At 40.9% G+C, this 15,020-nt stretch overlaps 1 protein-coding gene across 2 annotated transcripts in view; it reads left to right on the top strand.

Moving 5' to 3' along the window:
* Positions 1-15,020, top strand: part of LOC140547159 (inactive phospholipase D5-like) — an 80,672-nt gene that overhangs the window by 42,489 nt on the left and 23,163 nt on the right. For both annotated transcript variants that reach the window (XM_072670746.1, XM_072670747.1), the window contains exon 2: positions 9,194-9,330. In XM_072670746.1, coding sequence (XP_072526847.1) covers positions 9,194-9,330 — 137 coding nt within the window. The remainder of the gene's footprint in view (positions 1-9,193; positions 9,331-15,020) is intronic.

Raw genomic sequence — 15,020 nt, 5'->3', positions numbered from 1 at the left:
AATGTGTGTAAAGGCAGACTGCATGGCTAGGTGCTCAATTTTATACACCTGTAGCAGCTGGACTGAATGAAACACCTGAATTATATGGTTAAGAGTTTGGCCTTGTGGTCATTGGGGTATAGTAAAAATGCTGTCCATTTGTTGTGAATTTCTACGCTCATTTTTCTGATCTTAGTCTCCTAACAGTTCTCTTTTTACTGAGTGACTACCCACAAGACTTTTGTTGCGTAATAAGCTGATATCTGCAATAATTACAGCCATCAAAGCCCTTATTTTGTTCCTCTAAAGAATTACCTCCACCTACACTGTTCTCCCCTTTTTCCCAGTGAACGCTGGGCTACTCTCAGCTAATTCATTGAAGAGACGCTCTGCTCCTGCGTAAGGCTCTCTGCTGATTATTTCAACTCTGTGATTCAGAGGCATATGGATGAGAGCATGTGTTGTTACTGAGCGGGCGTAGGTGAGTCACAGTGTCCCGAGAACATCTGTGTGCTAAAAGGCAAAATGTCCACATGGACATGCGGCCCATTAGCACTCTGCATCACAACAGGCCTCCTCTCTTTTGTAATTGGATCCATTAAAGGGCTCATACTCTACAGTTTTTACTCATGTTTTGACTTGGTCCAGCGTTATGCTGGACATCTCAGGGTGTTGTCATGTAATTACACAAGCTGCAGACTCTCAGAAACTTGTCTTTCGATGCTGAGTCTTTTTGACTAGTACTGTAGGTTGTAGCAGAAGCATTGATACAAACCTGAAGAACGTTCTGGTGGTCTGTTCGAGGCATGGACTTCACAAGACCCCTGAAGTTGTCCTGTAGTATCTGACACCAAGATGTTAGCAGCAGATCCTTAAAGTGCTGTAAGTTATGAGGTGCTGCCTCCATGGATCACACTAATGAGGCTCAGGTGCCCATGGCCCTGTCCTTGGACCACTCTTAGTAGGTACTAACCACTGCATACCAGGAAAACTCCACAAGACCAGCATGACGTTCTGGAGATGTTCTGACTCAGTCATTTAGCCATCACAGTTTGGCTCTTGTCATAGTGTCTCAGCTCCTTATGCTTGGCATTTTTTCCTGCTTCCAACATCATCTTTAAGAACAGACTGCTCACTTGCTGCCAAGTATATCCCACCCCTTGACAGATGCCACTGTAGATGAAGATCTACTTCATGAAGATCACGTCAACTAATGGTACTAATGTTATGGCTGGTGTATATTATATATAGGCCTTTAAAGCTTGAGACTGCCAGAGACAGTTTCACAACTCTCTTTAACAATATCACTGCTGGAAGAGATCAAGACCCCAACAGTGATGCAGTGATCCAAACTGTACTGTGAATTTAAGACCTGGAGTCAAGAGTACAGCATGTGTCTTCTAAAATGAGGTCAGAGCTTGACACTTGATTGGTGAGCTGAGCCCATTTCGTCGGCAAATAGGCATGACAGTGTGGTGCAGTTACAGCCTGGGGATTGAAGTTTTGGCTCATCAGTCCTCCAGCAGGAGGTTAATGGGTGAAAGTTGTGTGCTTGGAGGAAGTGGGATTCTGGGCAGGTTCATAGGCCATCTGGTGCTCATGTTGTGGACTGGATCACGACGCAGGGCATCTGTTTTCTGTCGAGTTGCCTATTTTCTGTAACGGGATGCGTGGTTGGGCAACTTCCCCAGGCATCAACTCTCCTTCTGGAGAAGCCTGCCCCCTCTACAGAATGCCATGTGAATCCCAACTACATGCCTTGCCTGTAGTCAGGACTTGGAGAATGTAGAAACTATAATTTCTTGCATATAGCTCAGTAACCAGCAGCGGAGCTGAGAGAAAGGAAAAGCAGTTAGAAATTAGTCAGGTCTTCTAGAATTGTAGGACGATGGTGTCCCATGTCAAGCTTTGTCGATATTGGAGGATCCTTTTTTATGCATTATACCCCTTTCATTTCTTCCATCGGGTCAGTGGCACAACACACCTTGAACCATAGTTTATTTTTCACCTATTAATCCTTATGCAAAAACTATCGTACATTTTTCATCTTTTGTGGAGTCCCCCAGGACTTTTAGGGTCTTTAAAAATTACGTTAATTATGACAGTAATGTAGTTATGAAAGTGAAGAAATGTGGGCTATGGGGTTAAAACTAATGAGATGAATCAGTTAGAAATATTAACTGCCAAATGCAAATAATTTATACTGACATACATGTGACATTATTGTGCAGGTATACTTGTGAGATTCTTTTCCAAACTAGTCTACAGGTTTCAGATCTGGTGACTGGGAAGGCCTCTGAAGAACACTAAACTCATTGTCATGTTCATGAAACCAGTATGAGACTAGTTTGGCTTTGTGACGTGGTGGATTAGCTTGCTGGAAATAGCCATGTGAGCATGTGGAATACAGGAAATAGCAACAAAATAGGGAGTTCAGAGAGAGGAGACTGGGGAAGCCAATGGCCTCAGACTCCAGTGTCTACAACCGGTCCATGGCATTTTCTGGAGCTAATTATTAAATTTATTCGTTTCATCATAATTCACTTCCATAAAGTTAAGAAAATCTCATTTGCATTTGTTATTGTGCCGCTTGCCACTTGTTGCTAAATCACAGCTACAGCTGTTCCCGTAGGTAATTACTGGGTGCTCTGTCGCCTGCTAATGAGAAAGCTGGATAAGATGTGGTTTAAGAGGGCATATTTGTTTGCTCTGTGATTCTCTTCATGTGTGCCTTATCATGCATTGGGTGATATTCCTGGGAAATCAGGAAATCATGGAAAGAGATTATTTTTCCAGCCATTGAGAAAAAAAACAAGGCTAAGAATGTCCTTAAAAAACAACGAGCTAAGGGTTCCCATGCGTTTCAGAAAATCTGGAGAACCTATGAATTTAACATATTGTTCCAGTAATGGAAACTCCTGGGAAATGAAAAGGTTGCTAACAATGTCCAATACCACTCTGGTCACAGATGTTCCTATGGTGGCCCATGTCTGTTGATTCACAGTGTAAAGGGAGCTGACTACAGTAAGTAATTCTATACCTACACACTGCACCTGTGTCGTAGGTGTACTTAATAAAATGGAGTGTAGCAACAAGGTACGTGTACCATCTGAAACTCAGTGTACGGCTCTAGCTACGGTTTATAGATGCTGCCTTTTGTGTTTTCCACAGCAGTGGTGCTGAAATCAGATGGGTGTTTACTGTCCATGGTGCTGATCTGTGTGCTAATGAGGCTTCCTTAAGTCTACTGGTTACCTTCATCACTATGCCATTGCCTGTCTAATTTCTGAAACAGTGGAATTTCCTGTTTTTGATTGTACATTTTTGGAACCTTTTAAAGCTTACTTTTATTGTATGTAAAAAAAACATTACATACAACGTACATAACAAAATAGCAATGCATTGCATTGACTTAATGCCAGACTTGACATCTGGATTTACACATGAATAAATTATAGTACATAGTAATTCTGTTAATTTTGTTAATGCTAAAATATATAACTTTGTCAGTGTGGATGTCACTGCATTGCCTATAAATGACAAGGGATTTTATGTAGAAGAATGAGTCGACAAAGCTTATATGAAGTACAATTCATGCTTTTCCTCCATGGAACGTTTAATGCTGAGTTTACACTACCTGATTTTCTCCCCATTGAACAGGTTTGGAGCCTATGAGTGATCATTCGCAGCCGCTTTCTCCTCTGTAATGGTCATTTACAATGTATGGATCCAGGCTGTCGAAATGGAAAGCGCTTACACGTGTTTGAAAATGATAGATTTTTTTCCTTCTTTGCTTTCTTGTTGTGCAGAATCAAATACTGCAGATTTCTCAGGTTAAGCTCCTTTTTGGCATGTGATAGATTTCCCATGGCATGCAAAAGTTCTACATTTCTAATACTCTGAATAGAAAAGTAAAACCATTTCCAAAAAGCATAAAAATAAAGATAAAACATTCTTTAAATAATTTAAGCAAGATTCATGTATTAATTTGGGTTTTGTAAATTTTGTAAAAAAGGAGCATGCAAACGTTTAGGCAAGAGATTTGAGCTCTCTGAAAACTTTTACCAAGGTCTCAGAGCTTAATTAGCTTGTCAGGGTCATCATTGTTCAGCCATCATTTAGAAAGGCCAGGCGATACAAATCTCAAAGGTTTGCTCTGATTCCTCAAACCCTATCCCAACAATCAAGAGCCATGGGCTCCTTTAAGCAGCTGCCTAACAATAAAAATACTGATTCAAGGCATCAGTCATTCTTATGTTCTTTTGCCATGTTTATATGTCAAAACGACATAAGTTGTTCCAGGTAGCCATATTTGCAGTTACTCAGTACTTAAGAAATGGGACTTAACAGGATGAGTTACGGCCTGGAATAGCAAGAACACTATCACAAAGAGTAATGTAATGCTAATCAGCATGGGCGTCTGCTATCCGATGCATCAGAGCTGGGTACCTCGCATTTTCCTCAGAGCGTGTTGGTTACCCAGTGACATTAAATTGGCGGCATATTTAGAAGAGGCAGTGGCAGGTTGCACATGTGTCAGAGGAGGCATGTGTCAGTCCTCACCTCCCTAGTGTTGAGAGCATTATATGTGATAGAGGAGAGTACTAATGAGTGGGTTGGGTAATAATCTAAAACCACTGCTTGACTGCAAAAGATCTCAGGAAGATGTGGCAGACTCTGAAATGATGGTGCACTGTTCTACTGTGCAGTGACTCCTGAACAAATATGACTTTTACAGAAGAGTCAGTAGAAAAACCTTGTATCTACAAAACCCAATGTCAGAAGTTTGTAAATAACATCTAAACAAGCCTGTCGCACTTTGGAAACCCGTGAACGAAGATTTTTTTAAATAACGCAAATAGTGATAAATTTTGTATAGTGCTGATTCCGAAATTTTGAAAGCTGAGTAGCATTCACCTGGCATAAGGATTCCCCAGCTGAGAACAGGCTGCAAGTTCTGGAGTCTGGGTTATGTGGGGTCGTTTTATGGTGAATACAGTATGTCTGTGAGGTTGGACCGCCGTGGGTACAGAAGTGGTTAAGCTGCACCAGCAGTGGTCACTGCACCAGCAGTGTTTTTGAATTGATTTGCTTGCAGAAGTGGTGGTTTAGGTCCCCATTGAGGGGTGAGAAGCCTGTGTAATAATCATTTATGGTGGTGGACTATGCTGGGTTTTGTGTGCTTCAGCCTGAGAGGATAAGGCCACGTGTACGATATGTACGACTGTTTGGAAGTATTGATTCTGGACGCATGCCCTAAACAGTGCTGGCAGATGCTCAGGTTTGATGTTGTCTGTCTCCTGGGCACTATTCAGCAGAGTAAACAATAAATGATTCACACAAAAGGAATTATACCAGCCTACACACTGTTCAATTGTTTATTAATACAATCTGCATATTGTAATTCTATTTCTTTATGGAAATGGCTATTACGATGGGACCAAAATTACTAGCAACAACAAAAACTGGACAAACATAGCCTGATCTGATGAACCTTGATTTCTGCTGAGACGCCTCACTACAGACGGTAGGGTCAAAATCTGACACCATCAGCATGAATCCATGGACCCAACCTACCTTGTGTCAACAGTCCAGGCTGGTGGAGGTCTTGGAATGGTGTGGGGAAGGTTTTCTGGCCACACCTTGGGCCTTTTAATACCAGTCGTTACTTGAATGCCACCATTTGAGCATTAAAGCTGATTGGTGATTGATGAAATCCCTTCGTGAAGACAATTTACCGTTCTGTCTTCTAACGGCTACTCCCAGCATGATAATGCATCATGTCACAAAGTCTTCTCAAACTGGCTTCATGAGGTTGTTCTGTGAGCAAAAAGAGGCTCTACCCAGTATCTATCCAGTAATAAAGTGCTCAGTGAGTGCATATTCTAATCTTTTATTTAGCATTCGTCTAGTAAATTTCCACTAAATGTAATTTCCTTTTCCCATCACAGATATGAACACGATGCATGGTTATGGGGAATTGTGTGCCAGAATTGAATTACATATTATGCTTCCCTTCATGAAATTTCCAGAGCAGAATACCCATTGATTAAAATGTACGGTTGGATACTGATCATTACTTATCCAGTTTTACGCAGAGTCAGTCCCTGGTGCTTGGTGCAGCTGAATATTACTCTTCATTTCCATTGTAATCTGTCTGCTTCCTACGCCCTGCTGTGTGCTCTTTCTGAGAATGCTGAGATCCATTCACTGCCACTGATTTATTCTTTGCTCCATTGATTTAGTGACAACTTTCAGGAAAATAGCAGTAAATCATTCTGCTCTACTTTTACTGACATTAATTCTTGTGTTGTACCTTTTGACCCACTGGGAAATAATCCTTATGTAAATGTCTTTTAACCACTTAACAAATATGTCTCTTCACCTTTCACATTAAACCAACATGTGACGTAGTTATGATAAACAGCATGGGCATTTTTTTTTTATAAAAATCATATTGATGAGTGATACTAGTGAGTATCAGATACTAGTGCAGGGTTTATTTACAATACTTCAACACATTAACTGGAAATGGAAGCAGGGCTAAGCCATGGGCTAGCAGTGATAGCTAACAGCTTTTGAGAAACGAGAACAGAGTTAAAGCAAGACTAAAAGAAATTGAATAAAAAGAAATAACTAAAGCTAAGGTTCCAGGGCTGTAGGCTAGTGGCTAACAGTGGCTAACAGCTATGAGAAATGAGGACTAAATTAAAGCATGAACTAAATGTGTCATATTTGTGTAAGATCCTTTAATATTACTCTACCACCTCAGTTCACATGCTTTTTTACCTTCTGCAGCCGGTTCTGTATCTCTCAGCGATTCAGCACATGCACATGTCATAGCCATTTGTATTTACAACAGTGGGGAGAAAGTGAATTGCACTTGCCAACTGTAGGGGGAGCCCGGGAGCAAAAACACCAATGATCACATAATTCTGCTTTAACAAAGTGTCTATCAAAAAAACTCATCACAATAATTAAAGAAAGGCTGTTCTATAGAGGGTATCACAGGTGGTGGGAGTCACTGACGCCATGCCCTCTGAGTGGCAGCGTTAGCGTTCAGTGTGAATGCCGCTAAAACACAAAAACTAGAAAGAGCTGTTGTGAGATTGACTGTACGAACAGATTCAGCAGGAATTCGGAGCTCTCCTTTACAGAAGAGCAGAGAAATGAATGGATGTCTGCACTGAAACGTGTGGGAGCTCACTGAGTGGTCTGAAAACAGGTGGGGAAGAAATCAAGCCCACTGTAGTTGTGAATTTAGCGACATGCTGAGTAAGTAAGAAGGAAAGCTAGTGAACCTGGATGAAACAGTCTACTCAATGAGCCTGACAACAGTGGAAAACACCCCTAAGACCTTTCACTTAACTCTGTGCTCTCAGATTTGAGGGTTTACCCTCAAATGGTCCATGGACCATTGCTTCTTGGGTAATTCATTCCCGGTTTGGCCGTTTTCCCCAATAAATGCAGCCGTGCTGCAGAATGATTTGCCAAGGGGAGTGTTTCAGCGGGAACGTGACATCAGTGCATACTCTCTATTGTTCACTGTTTCAGGTTTGGGAAGACTGAACTTTAATCCTGTCCATCACACTGCCTTGTGATGAAACCTTCTACCTTCTTCTCTCACTTTTAAGGGCTAAAAACCACAAAGTGTTTTGTTAGGAATTTGAGAGCTTTATGGGGCTCCAGAGGCCTATTTAGCTTGCATTCGTTTGTCAGGGGGATGCCTGTAACAAAAGCTTTATGTGACTCTTTAGTGATAAAACTCATCTCATTCAATCTCATTCATACAGTGATACAATTACCACAGAACAGCAGAGCTTCTGTTGTATTAGTGTGCAGAAAAGGTCTGCAAGATCTGCCACATCTGGCTCTTCTCACTGAGTATATCAGTACACCCATGCATAACAATGGAATTACTCTATACAGACAAAAGTATTGGGACACCTGCTCATTCATTATTTCTTCTGAAATCAAGGGTACTAAAATAGTTTGTCTTGCTTTTGTTACTAAAGTCTCTACTGTCCACAGAAGGCTTTCTATTAGATTTTGGAGCATTGCTATGGGGATTTGATTGCACTCAGCATCAACATCATGTTAGACATCAGGATATTGGATATTCACCACCCCACCTCATCCCTAACTTCTCAACTCATCCCATCCCAAGATATTATCATTCCAGAGAGCACAGTTCCACTGCTCCACAGCTCAATGCTGGGGGCCTTTATACCCCTCTAGCTCACCAACATCACACTAGGAGTGATGTGGGGAGAAAGTGTCATCAACTCACCCCTAAGAGAACAAGGCCAATTGTGCTCTCTCAGACTCCGGCTGCTGATGGCACTATGGTCCTCAGATCATAGTGGTCCGTCATATTTTCTGATAGAGTCTCTGGAATGCAAGAACCACCTATGGTCCCACCACGTTGTAGAACCCCCACTGTTCCTCTAAACCCTTCACAGTTTCCCAGAGCAGGACAATTTTGATGAATAGTCATTGTTTACATTAAGTAAAGCAGAAATGATGGGGATGCAAGTGTAAACAGAATCTGGTCAAAGTAGATCCAGATATAATCTGGATGCAAAATGCATGGTAAAGCCAGGTGTACACAGCCCCCTAGTGTATCATAATTCAGGTAGGGTTTGAGATGGGTTTGCTAGAACAGCTTGAACAGTGAAAAACCTTTTCATCTGAATATCATAATTGTTTTTCATGGGTGTAAAGCACATTCCCTCTGGATGTAACTAAAATCATTAAATAGCACCTGTAAAATAATAAAAGAGGAAACTGGGCTGAGGACTTGATGTACAGTGAGTCCTGTGCAAATAGAGCCTGTACTGTTAAACCCAAGCATTAAGAATTCTTTAGTTTCACTGTGGAGCAGGATTGAACACATCTGGATGAGACACACAATAAACCAAGGCAATGAATCCTAGGCCGTCATGTTGCTTGGCTGGATGATTTGATAGAAGGAAATTGATTTGTAGTTCAGTTGTTGGAATGCACCTTTTTTGTCAATTTTACTTGGTCCTACAGCTTCTCAAGAACGTGTTTTCCCATAGTTTGATTAACTGAACTGTTCAGTGGAGCTTAGGTACGAGTGGGTCTCTCAGGTATAATGCACTGAAATAACTATGAATCAATGTGTCTGTGTCTGTGTGTGTGTGTGTGTGTGTGTGTGTGTGTGTGTGTTTTCTTGCCCTGTTTTCCGCAGTCTCAGCAGAAATGCATTGTGATCTTTGCTCTGGTGTGCTGCTTCGCTGTCCTGGTGGCTTTGATATTCTCAGCTGTGGACGTATTGGGGGAGGATGAAGATGGCATCAACGAGGAGAACTGCAGCAGAGATTGCGAGTAAGGAGAACTACTGTCATTGAATTTTTACATTTTAGGAAACTGAAAGAAGAACATGGCCTAAAGCATTCGTCTTCCCAGCATACCTGATCATTCATGAAAGCTTTATGCCTGTAGACTGTTCTACACAGGTGAGATGTTGCATATCTGAGTCTCATGATGTGTTACAGTGGTCATACAGCTACATGTTGCAGTCTTAGTCTTAGCCAGTGTTTGGTAACTTAGCAAAATGTTTGATAATTTTATACGTTCTGGAATATTTATATTGGGAAAAATCAGTTTTGAGGTATTTTCAGGCTGATGATTGTCCACAAGGACCTCTTATTTCACAAATTTCTTGAAAGTTACCATAAAGCACAGGTATTTATATTTTAAAGTGTGCTCTGATTTCTGCATAGGACCAACGGAACTTTGGGTGGGGTGCAAAAGCCCAGATGTAGTTTTTCAAGCTTATTTACCTCCCTGTTTATTGGCCTTAGAATAGTACAGGCCATTATTCTCTTTATGGTGCACACATGAAAAAGTCTGATAAGCTCTGCTGTAATAGGCTGTTTTTGTAATTATTCCTAAGTCTCGTGATATCCTGTTGGCTAGCTGAGTGAACTCATCTGAAATCTTACTTGGCTAGGGTAAGCTGTTAGCCTAGAATAGATAACCACTTGCCTCATGAACTTTCTTTTCCTCATGCATGTCCCTTCCCCTCAATTACTGCAGTCACAAGGCCTGGTTCAAAAGCTGCAAATATTTTCAAAAGTCTGGTGATGTTCTACTGCTCTCCAGTCTTACTAATACAAATACTGGGAATGAACGTCTCAAAAAATCTAAATACAAAAGCAACTAAAGCACTATATTCTCAGGAATGGACCACTGCCTTTTACCATGCCGCCGTCTTGGACTAGGGCAAGAACACTGGTGTTTGTAAATTCCGTACAGTGCATATTAAATGTTGATATTTTCTCCTTTTATAAATGGAATTGTTTTACAAATATTTACCCCAGAGATATTTTCAAAGTCAAGGTAATGTCAGTTAAATAAATGTATTTTATCTAAAATAAAAAGTGACTGCATAAATATTCTCCCCCTGTAAAGTGAGTGCAGTGAACATGTCACCAGTGATTGTAGTATAAAGATCCTAGTCTCTGGTTAATCAGTATTCCTGGCTACAAATACACTAGAAAGGCAAACTAACACTCTAGAAACTAAAAAGACAGAACAGAGCATGAGAAGTTTTGCCAAGAGGAATGGAGTAAAATTGCAGTGTCCAGATGTACAAGCCTGACTAAGGCTCAGTGCTGAGACCATTTACATTGACTAATTGGGGGTAAATATTTATGCAATCACTCATTTCACAATTCAAATGTTTATTTAAATACTTTTATTTAGAAATCTGTTCTTTTTTGTCAATTCTTGCAAAATGCAAAATTCCATTTGTAACAGTAGTAAAATAAGACAAGACTGTTACAAGACAAACAGGGTTTGTAACTGGGAGTCTACCTGTTTTACCGCTGTCTTTTGTTTATGCAAATTTTGCATTTGAAGTAGGATCCACCATTTTTTGAGGTTCAGGGTATGTCACATATGTAGAGAACTCTCATTATTCAACTATGCCAAGGAAAATACAGTTTTCCATTATATGGTATTTTAAGCTATTTATTTTTCGAAAATTAAGTTTAATGCTTGTTTTGTCCAAAACGTGTATATGCTTAAGCCCTATCAGTGTGTATGTAGCCATAATGTCAAAGAACAGTGCTTAGATAAGCTGAGTGATGTGAAAACAACAGAACAAGACTTTGATGCTATAATTATCCTGAAAAACTCTCCACTGGCAACAAACGTGCACCCAGCACAGAGTATTTCTGGTAAGCTGCCAGTCTAAAATTAGCATCAGCACTTGCCTTTGCATTTCTTAGCCTTTGTTCACCATTATACCAAAAACATGCTTGTGAAGATATCGAGCTTTACAGACATTCTAGCCCTTTTACTTGACTTTATACAATAGCTCTTACCTTTAAAGGGCTTTTAGCAGTGTCCAATATAGACAACCATGCCCTGGAAGCTCCAGTATACAGTACTATACTCAGCACTTTTCATCTCAGAGCTGGATTGGCTAGCCAAATGAGAATGCCCACTGGCTACCTTCCTTCCCGTCCTACTGTTATCGTGCTTGACTTTTGTGCTTGGTGCATAGCTTGTTATCCAAGAACACGTTCCAGACTCAGCCTTTTCCCGACAGTCCCCAGAGCAATCTGCCCTCCATTTCCTCCTCATAAGTGTTGAAAATGCGATTTGGAACAGTGAGGTTGAAATTGATTCCCCTTTGCTCCGAATGTGAGCTCCACTTGGAAGCACAGATCCATTCCTAGCTGCATTTGGTCAGCCTGCCTCAAATGGGGAGGGACTTGTGTAGATGTTCTTCCGAATTGCCCCAGGAAAAAGGTGCTAGGTGCGAGGGCTGTTGTTTGACAGCCCCCTGTCAGAGTGATCAGGAGGTAACTCCTGACAAAATGAAGAGCTGCTGACTCACAGGAATGGAAAAGCCCAGCTTGCTTTTATGTAACTACTCAACTAATCCACGCTTTGAGATGTCAGGTGGTGAGGGACGGCCTCGCCCATTATGCAATATTCTACCCAACTTTATTCTCCTCCCCGTGCCCACATCATGTTTCGTGATGCTAATTGTCTTCGACCGTGATTGCATTAGCATATAGGAATGAAATCAGAGCTGCAAATTGGTTTGTTTGCTGCTGCTCAATCAGCGCTCATTGAAGTGTAATTTCATGAAAAGTGTATTGGACAGTATTGGAAAGAACATCATGGAGGATGTAGGTATCATTAGGAAGAGGCTCTTTATCCTCAGTGTAGACCTGCTACTATTATGGTCCTCAGCTTTCGTTTTTCATTTCTTACACATGGTTTGTAGTTCATACACTTCATGTCCAAATGTGTGTGGACACTCCCTCTGATAAAGATGCTTGCAGCTGCTTTAAGTTGCTACCATTGCCGACACACACAGCACAGAAGTATTGGCACCATGCCTAATACCTGGCATGGGCTAGAGGGGTATACAACCCCTCCAGCATTGAGTAGTGGAACTGTGTTCTCTGGAATGATGGTGCTCCATCCAATACTTTTTAATAAGTTGGGGTGGTGATCATCCAACATCCTGACCACACTAATGCTGCTCTTGTTGCTGAGTGCAGTCAAATCCTCACAGCCATTCTGCAAAATTTAGTAGAAAGCCTTCCCTGGACAGTAGAGACAGTCACTCCAACAGAAGCAGGTCAAACTCTTTTTAATACCTTTGATGTTGGAAGAATCACTGAATGACTTGTGTGCAAGTGTCTGAATACTTTTGTCCATGTAGTGTATACTCTGTTGGTGCTGTGGAAGGACAACAGTGGGCTTCAGAAAACTGTAAACTAGCTGTGAAATTTCGGTCTGTGTATTGCAACAGTATTGTGAGGTTCTCCCTGAAGGCTAAGAGCACTCCACTTACCGCTGTACGCTACAGTCTGGGGAATAAGGGTGCAGGAAGCTGTCAGTTAGGTGTCAGTTGCAATCAGATAGGGTTCAATGCTTAAAGGCCTCAGCATTGATCTTCATTGGCTGAAAGTTACTGCAGTAAACAAATAAACAAACAAACAAAGGCGATATTCAGCTACCTGTTTGTTAGTAATCAAAATAATATAGAGGTAAAATTGTGTTTCTTAGGTACCATACACAATAATTTATACACAATAATAATTTATGTAAATATGAAAGTTTAAACATATGCATTTGGTGTTAGGTCTTTTATTTTGTATCTCAACTTGCTTGAGGGCACAAATAATTAAAAATAAACAATATAGTGTAACTAGAAAGGCTAGAAATGTCCTGGAAAAAGGAGTAAGCTGTTCTTAAGTATTGATAGGTTATTACTAGATCGCTGCTATGGTATTTTATGTGGTTTCTAGGGTGTTGCTTAGCAGTTGCTAAGGTATTCAAGGTGGTTGCCAGTGTTTTGTTAACGTTCATTGTTGAGGGTCTGTGCAGGTAGTTTCTTTTACCCGAAATGTTTGCCATGATGTTTGAATATGGTTACTACACTATATGGACAAAAGTATTGGGACACCTGCTCAGTCATTTGTTTCTACAAAAATCAAGGAATCCAGGAAAGGCTTTCTACAAGACTTTTCTACAAGAGCATTGCTCTGGGAATTTGATTGCATTCAGCGACAAGAGCAGCGTTAGTGAAGTCAGGATGTTGGAGGGGACGATCAGCACCCTACCTCATCCCCAACTTCCCAACTCATCCCAGAAGTACTGGATGGAGCACCCACCATAATTCTAGAGAAAACATATCCACTGCTCCACAGCTCAATGCTGGGGGACCCCTTTAGACTACGCCTGACATCAAGAATGGTGCCATTAGGTTCAAGTTTATTTGCTCTAGAGGGTCCTAGTCTATTGGCAGTGCTTTTCTACAGGGTCTTCACAAGCTGTGTGTGTTTGTGTGCATTTGGACATCTGTGTCAGCAATGGGTGCAGCTTAAAGTAGCTGAATGCATAAATTGGAAGGGGTGTCCACAAACATGTGGACATAATAGACTGTTGCTAGGTTGCTGCTCTGTGGTTGCTATGGAAAGTATTAAAACACAGGCACTGTAGCTAATCAAACTTAAAATAATGTTTTCAGCAAAAGTCGCCATGCCGTGGGCACAGTATAGAAATCTGACACGACAAACACATCGTAATTTTGAAATACCGTCCTCATTTTGAAGTACTGCGTTATACAGTATTACTATTACACTGCCCAAGCCTATTGCTAACCTATAATTAGATTGCTTTTGCACACCTTTTTATTTTTTATAATGTATAATATCAAATTTGATGTTAGATCTGCGAAAGATTGTCAGTATCACACACTTGCGCCTGTTTACATAGTCTTAGATGGCATGCTGTTGTTCCCGTACATGCTCCAACTAAAGACAATGCTGCAGAGCAGCTAACCTAACTGTGGGTTTGAATGTCATTGGTGAAGGGAAATATTGATTCAGGGCTTCTTAATGGTGAAGCGTGTAACTGAATATTGAACACGGTCTTGGTCATTTGGTTTTAAAAAGGGTTTTTTAGGGCTTCTGTTACCACTGTCACCTCAACATGCCTACCCTGAAACATTATATTGGCCTGGTCTGTCTGTCAGATTGCAAAATGAGTCTTTTCCTCATGTATAGGTAATTGTGTTTAGTGCATTTTGAAGTACTAATTGGTTGATAAGGGAAAAAAATCCTCTTGACAAATTAGATTTGGACTCCATTGAACATTCCCTTTGACGGAACATGAGCATAATTCACTCAGCATTTCTATCTGTGGCTGTTCGGCTTAGCCAGCCTAAGTCTTCATTCCTAGGGGAGAATTCGCTGGACCATCTCGCCACCGAAAATATTACTGTGTCAAAAAGTCTACGCCATACCCATGTGTCTGCAGTATGAAGGTCAATGCAATGGTCTGCACTGACTGCTCTGGCGGTTATAAATCAGCAGGGTCTAATTTAGAAAGGTCACCCTGAAAGATGTCAAATGCAATAAATTTCAAAACTAGGAAATTTCCTGATCCCAGGGTCTTGTTTCCCAGTCTCTAAAGTTGCATATTATGAATGTAATGTGCATGAATGGCCTTTGTTTAGACATATATTGCTCTATTTGCTGGAG

This window comes from Salminus brasiliensis, chromosome 24 (genome assembly GCF_030463535.1).
Source record: "Salminus brasiliensis chromosome 24, fSalBra1.hap2, whole genome shotgun sequence".
Lineage (NCBI taxonomy): Eukaryota > Metazoa > Chordata > Actinopteri > Characiformes > Bryconidae > Salminus > Salminus brasiliensis.
This window is presented reverse-complemented; position numbering and strand designations above follow the sequence as displayed.